Source organism: Macadamia integrifolia, chromosome 3, assembly GCF_013358625.1.
Source record: "Macadamia integrifolia cultivar HAES 741 chromosome 3, SCU_Mint_v3, whole genome shotgun sequence".
NCBI classification, from domain to species: Eukaryota; Viridiplantae; Streptophyta; class Magnoliopsida; order Proteales; family Proteaceae; genus Macadamia; species Macadamia integrifolia.
Genome location: NC_056559.1, coordinates 33557425 through 33563990, shown reverse-complemented (window position 1 = coordinate 33563990; position 6566 = coordinate 33557425). Strand labels below are relative to the sequence as shown.

General features: G+C 39.6%; 2 protein-coding genes across 2 annotated transcripts; one reads left to right on the top strand and one right to left on the bottom strand.

Moving 5' to 3' along the window:
* The first annotated feature begins 620 nt into the window (after positions 1-620).
* On the top strand, positions 621-1955 carry LOC122072817 (photosystem I reaction center subunit N, chloroplastic-like). The gene is made up of 3 exons (XM_042637231.1): positions 621-1030; positions 1498-1623; positions 1721-1955. The coding sequence occupies exons 1-3, from the start codon at positions 722-724 to the stop codon at positions 1808-1810; spliced, it is 525 nt and encodes a 174-aa protein (XP_042493165.1). The 5' UTR covers positions 621-721; the 3' UTR covers positions 1811-1955.
* Positions 1956-2616: 661 nt separating this feature from the next.
* Positions 2617-5955, bottom strand: LOC122072816 (probable polygalacturonase). The gene is made up of 5 exons (XM_042637230.1): positions 5394-5955; positions 4972-5092; positions 4250-4424; positions 3955-4025; positions 2617-3709 (listed from the first exon to the last, which is right to left on the bottom strand). The coding sequence occupies exons 1-5, from the start codon at positions 5832-5834 to the stop codon at positions 3075-3077; spliced, it is 1443 nt and encodes a 480-aa protein (XP_042493164.1). The 5' UTR covers positions 5835-5955; the 3' UTR covers positions 2617-3074.
* Positions 5956-6566: the final 611 nt, after the last annotated feature.

Here is a 6566-nt window from a genome sequence, read left to right as displayed (position 1 = left end):
GTTTATAAACAGTCAATTGGTGACCATCAGACCACTAACCTTTCGCTAGGAACATCCGATTATTAATTGATCGGTGCTTGAGCTCGACACGTTTAGTAATCGATTGGGCTGATCTTGGGCATCGGTCCATTTAGGTTTGGTGGGCCAACTTTTGACACGCATAACCTCAAAGTTACTATTTAGTGAGATTTTTCCTGCTAAGGGAGAAGAGATGTTGCCACACTAAGTAGCTTACATTAGTGCCTACCTTTGTCTATCTCTCCGCTCATGAAATGATACATCTACGCCTATTGTGGAAGAAGAGAGAAAGGGGAGACACCAGTCTACGCTATGCAGCCGAATAGGGAATTTAATCCCTACTTTCAATTACCCCCACAAGAAAAGGAGAGAGAGAGAGAGAGAGAGAGAGAGGTGCCTGCTTTTGGCCCACAAGACTTAATAGTACCAAGTATGCCAACCCACCACACAATTTTGATTGTGGAGACGGAGAGAAGAGTGAGCTGCCAATAAGCGTGAGGCAATCTCACCTTATCCACACTCCCACCACAGCATTCATTGCACCTCTCATCTCCTTCTCTCCACATCATCTTTAGTTCAATCCATAAATACAAATAGAAAGGAAAAATATATATATTCAAAAAACCTAAGCCCACGAATACCAGCTCCCGTATAGTATTTCCTCTTCAGCTCTCTCCTTTCCTTCACAACTGAATTTGAAGCAATGGCAACCATGAATTCTAGTGTGTTGTCCTGCAACTATGCAATCTCAGGCACAGCATCATCGGATGTGAACTGGAAGCTCACATCTATGCCATCAGTTGCATCTTCAGCTGTTTCGAGTCCTAAATTGCCAGCGATCAAGGCTCACCATGCTAAGGTTTCTGTCTCTAAGGAGGCAATAAGAGCAAGTGAGGGAAGAAGAGCTGCACTGGTTTGCTTGGCAGCGGCTCTTTTCGCCAGTGCCACCTCTAGCTCATCGGCCAATGCCGGGGTCATTGAAGAGTACCTTGAGAAGAGCAAAGCTAATAAGGTACACAGTTGATGTTGTTCTCTATTCCATTTTCATTGCCATCAAGAATTTGCAGCTTTCTAGTCTGATATTTCATCACACAAATGTCACAAACCAACCAAAAGAATGGTCTAATACAGACCTGCTCTTGTAGACCACATCAACCAAATATTGTTAGATGGGTTGGAGTTGGATTAGATCTCAAATCAAGTCCTCAAATCTCAGTGAACAGATTAATTATTTTCCCAAAACCAACCGGGATTCGTAGTGTTCATCTGACCAGGAACTTGTTGGACAGTTCTATAAAACAGGGGAGAGATTATATGACATGGGTAATCTTCCTAAAATGTAAAAAAGGATTACAGATTCTGAATTGGATTTGTTTAAACACCCATTACTATGAAATCCTGGATGGTTTAAGAAATAAGAATTTTTCTTTAGTCATTCTTGGTAGTGAAGCTTACCAGCAAATCTGAATGTTTATGAAGGAACTGAATGACAAGAAGAGGTTGGCTACCAGTGGAGCTAACTTCGCACGTGCATACACAGTTGAGTTCGGCAGCTGCAAATTCCCAGAGAACTTCACTGGCTGTCAAGATCTTGCCAAGCAAAAGGTTTTAATAATTCTTTCTGTGTCCTTGTGTTTCAATTGTTAATTAGATTGATCTGGGTTATTGCTCAACAATTTTTTTTTTCCCTCTGTTGATGCAGAAAGTACCATTCCTTTCAGAAGATATAGAGTTGGAATGTAAAGGGAAGGATAAGTACAAGTGTGGTTCCAACGTTTTCTGGAAATGGTAATTAACAAAACAGTGTTTTTGTAATCTCCCCATCTTGTATTTTGTTACTGTCACTAAATTTTCCATTGAAGCACTTTTAGATCAAATCGTTCTGTAGCCTTCGATACCATATACAATGTTACATTGCAATGTTGTTTACTTCTGTACATCCCATGACTTTTTTGAAGTGCAGAGGGGATTTGGATGTCGATAATAATTGACTTCAATCCATTGACAGAGATTAAGCAATTAATTATTTTAAGGACAGTATACAGTGACAATGTTATACTGCTAAACTAAGAAGTCCTCAATGGATTTCACAGAGATTAGAAGTGACTGAGGCTTCTGTAGGGGGGATTTTCTGTGAGGATTAGATTCGATTCCATGTGAGTCTTTATAAATAGGTTGAAAAAAAATGAGTTTTTCTACTCCACTCCACAGTACGATTTCATTATTGGTTGGTCGCATTAGTTCTGTGACTAGGAATCTCAGGTTATGCTACAGTTGCTGCTTGATTCTTGATTCTTGATTCAATCATACAAATGTCTATTCCAATGCTAAAGTAGAAAGCAAGAGCTGATGCAGTGATAGAAGTGTTACAAGTTGCAAAATTCACATCTCTACGACTTCTTTATTTTGCTATATCAATGAATGGAAAATACACTTTAGAATGAAAACCAAAGCAAGTGTGCAAGATGGATTCTTTTCCTTTTCGATTTCAATCTCAGTTGTTTGAGATTGAAAGCAATTTCCACTCTGTATGCGAGACATCCATATATATTGGTATAGAAACCATTTCCATAAAACCAAAGCAATCAAGTTTATGAATTGAGAAGAAAAAGAAAATCTCATGAAATAAATCTGATTAACTGTTCTTTTTCATGTACAATCTTCACCATGAAAAACTGTTGGGGGCTTAATAAACCCCAGTTGATTAATCCCAGAAAAGGGGGTGAAAGCCAATTCCTGTAGAAAAATTCCAATCATTGCGAGGTATACACATCACCTGCCCAACTCGATCCAAGGAGAGGGTGAGGTGATGAAGATCATAATGTGCACTCGTTAAATGTTGAGGTATAAAAGCTTGCCATAATGCTTCAATGGAATTCAAGCTAATATACATCAATCTTCTCAAATCACCTGCACACTATACCAACCAAATCAAATCTGGTCCTGCTCAATTATGCATCACTTAAATTCGTTGACACCCAATTTCTCAGTGTAGGCTTGACCACATCCAACTTAACCTCTCAAAGAATGCTACCCTATACATGGTTCATTGAAACTCAAGAGTGTGGACATCTGAATGAAGAGTTGTTAGTCTGAAGCTGAGGACATGGCATTGGATGTACTCTGACTGTATCACCTATGATAAATTCACAGTGCCATGTTGCAGATGAAGGTAATCCAGATAAAGTAACATTTGTCATGCATATTCCTTCAAATGGAGCATTCTCAATACCCTCTAAGACTGGTGCTTTCTTTGTGTCTACACTGACCACATTACTTATGAATATTCCCTTCACAATGGGAAGGGCATTAGGGTCCCATTTGTCATCTGGGTGGTCATTGGACCCTCTGCTAAACCTTATTGGTATCTTCACTCTCTCCATGGTTACATTAGTTATGGTGATATTGCTTATATATCCCCCTCTCCCATTGTCAGTCTTCACACGTACCCCGGCTGCTGAATCTCTGATGTGCAAATCTTCCACGGTTATATTTGATATCCCACCAGACATCTCACTACCAATTCCAAGCCCAGAACAAGTAGGAGTTGTGCCCGATACCCTCCTTACTATGATGTTCATGCTTGGTCGGGCCATGGAAATACCATATTGGTCCCACCCGCTCTTTACTGCTACAAGATCATCCCCACTCTCAATGTAACAGTCTTCAATACAAACATTTTTGCTTGAGTCTGAATCATCAAGTGGGATATTAGCATATAAATCAATAAAATTTCTAGGTTGAGGCACATAAAATAATCAACAACTAGTGGTTACATATGTATTTGTCAGTTTAACTGACCCTTATTCAAAAATCTGTTTCATATGAATTATAGATCACCTGAAAAATTTTCACTTTTTTTAAGGGGGGGTGTGGCGTAGTGGGGGGAGGGCTGGGTGGAGAAAATAGGAAAAATATGAAAAGAAGCCTACACACCTGGGTCTATACCATCTGTGTTTGGGGAATTGAGGGGAGCCAATATAGTCATTCCTTTGATTACAACATCACTGAAACAAAATGCATAAACGACAATTAATTCTTTAATATTCCAAGAAAAATATAATAAAGCTATAATTAGCATAAGTTATCTTCAACATCAGAGAAAAGATTGTACTCATCAAACAGAAGGTGAAATAATTAGCTTTATGCGAGTAGGAAAAGTGTAAAACAGAGGGGGGGGGGTGGACAGTAAAATCAACAACTAAGAGAAGAAGTGTTAGGGAATTCAAACCTGCAGTAAACAGGATGGATTGTCCAAAAGGGAGAGTTAAGGAAGGTTAAGTTGGAGATGAGAATGTTCTGAGAGTTCATTATTTCAAGGAGGTGACCCCTAGTATACTCAAGTGACCTGTTCCACCAAAGGTCCCACCACATCTTTCCCCGACCATCGATTGTCGCATTTTTTCCTGTAGAAAAACCAAAACAACCCTCAATTCAAGTTCTAGATTATAACAGTTTGATTGATCCATGTCTTTTGCTTGGACCAGCAATAATCTTCAACCACAGTCCCTGCCCAAAGGTCCTGAACTAACAAAATAAATTATCACAATCCAGGCCATTTGATTGTGAATGGTTCCACCACAATATCATATTAACAAATAACTGATGAACAGGTTTACAAGATAATCTTAACCATCAGATATTCAAGGTGGTTGCTTCTTTTTGAATAGTTAGAAACTAATATGGTTGAAGGTGGAAGGGGATGCCCAATGGATCAGAGCTACAAAGACTGCTGAAACTGAATCCATCAAATGGTAGGCCCTGCTCCCAAGATTGCAAGCTATCCTAGGCATCCAATCTTCCATCTTCTTGAGACTGATCAAATGGTGGGTCAAACCATGAACATTTGTTTGCAACATAAGCAATAATTAGAATTAAAGGCAACCACCACTTCAAAAATAAAATGCTATTCAAAGTTTAGAAAAAAGAAATAAAAAAATGAGGAAAGGATACCTGTAATGATAACATCAGTGAGACCATCTCCATGAATGAGGCTAATGTGTCTCCCTCCCAATCTTTCTCTTCCTCGCCCATAAGACAGCAATGGCTCTATTACAGGCCACTCTTTTGGGTTCTGTCAAAGATAACCAATACTGAACACGATTAGAAACCTTACATTCAGAAATTATTCCACGATGAATTTTCTCCGTATGAAGACGTGTTTGCTCATATTTCATATTTTTCAGAATTTAGTATAAGTTTCAGTAACTGAAGATTATATAACTACCCATTGATCAGCTTGATTATTTCTTGAAACCCAATTGAAATCCAACGAAAACTAAAAGGGAGTCACAAATGGAAGAAACATGAATCGAAGGATTGCAAGAACAGGGGAAGGGAAAGAAGAAATGAATTTTCCCAGTTCTTCAACTTACCTGAGAGCCTAAAATCACAGCACCATCTTCAAGAAAAAGCGTGAAGTTGCTGGTGAGATTGAAGCTACCAGTAACCCATCTCCCTTTAGGAACATTAAGCTGTGATCCACCTTTATCTCCGAAATGCTCCATTTTTCGTATCGCCTTCCGAAACGCTTCAGTATTTGAAGTTATACCATCACCGACGCCACCAAAGTCCGTTAACGACATAACTACCTTCCGTGGCGGTCCTTGCCGGAAAATCCCAGAACAGCTACTTGGGTCGACCGGAATACCGCTTTTCTCTGAACCCAAAACCACCCTTATCGGGAAAACGGCTTTTGTGGTTATCTGGAAACATGAAACTGCGATAACTGTGAATATCAACAATAGAACTGCCCATGAAGGCCTGGCAAAACCAGAAACCCATATGTTAACGAAGAGCGGTTTCTCAATGTCCATGCAGATTGCAGAAAGCCCAACGAAAGAGAAAACAAAAGAAAACGCAGATGGAGAGAAGATTCACGAGATCCTTCGGACAGGAATTGGAAAAGTGGAGAGAGGTGGATGGATTTGTTAATTTGGTCACTGGGTCGTAATGAGTTGGGTCACCCGGCCCGGTGACACAATAATGTCAGTTATTTACATTTCCAGTGCATATAGAGAAAATAGAGTCGGATTATGGATCGGGTCACGATGGACTGTTATGGGGATATAAAGGCTGTGCTGGAAGGTTAACGCGGTGGAGTTTGTCGAGAGACAGAGGGGAGGCGCGGGGAAAGCGTGATCCGTTTAGTTCGGTGTGGAGTGGCCCCACTTCTCGAAGCACGTGTGACTATCATAGAATCCTCCGCTCTTCACGGGTCCTCAATTTCTTTGGTTTAACACTCCTAAGTTCTCTTATTATTTTTCACTGTTTTACTCGATAATCGATTCAGATCATATCGATTTCAGTTGATACAATCAATACCATACGGATACTTGAAACCAAGTTTATACTATAAAGCAACAACATTTATGCACTTCTCCTTCACCCATGGAGGAGGAAAACTTTATCCATTATAGAAAATTGTTTTTATTTTTAATTTTTATATTACTTTTAAGGGAAAAGGTTGGGTATGTCACCGATATCAAGTATACTAGCACCCATTGTGTCTATCTCTCTCTTCCCTTTTTCTGAAATAACCCTCTTAT

Excerpts from the sequence above, each read along its gene's own strand:
- LOC122072817 (XM_042637231.1), top strand. The coding sequence starts at position 722 with ATGGCAACCATGAATTCTAGTGTGTTGTCCTGCAACTATGCAATCTCA. Across the intron at positions 1,031-1,497 it reads AGAAGAGCAAAGCTAATAAG|GAACTGAATGACAAGAAGAG; the intron begins GTACACAGTTGA and ends ATGTTTATGAAG. Across the intron at positions 1,624-1,720 it reads AAGATCTTGCCAAGCAAAAG|AAAGTACCATTCCTTTCAGA; the intron begins GTTTTAATAATT and ends CTGTTGATGCAG.
- LOC122072816 (XM_042637230.1), bottom strand. The coding sequence starts at position 5,834 with ATGGACATTGAGAAACCGCTCTTCGTTAACATATGGGTTTCTGGTTTT. Across the intron at positions 5,093-5,393 it reads CTGTGATTTTAGGCTCTCAG|AACCCAAAAGAGTGGCCTGT; the intron begins GTAAGTTGAAGA and ends TATCTTTGACAG. Across the intron at positions 4,026-4,249 it reads ATCCATCCTGTTTACTGCAG|TGATGTTGTAATCAAAGGAA; the intron begins GTTTGAATTCCC and ends ATTTTGTTTCAG.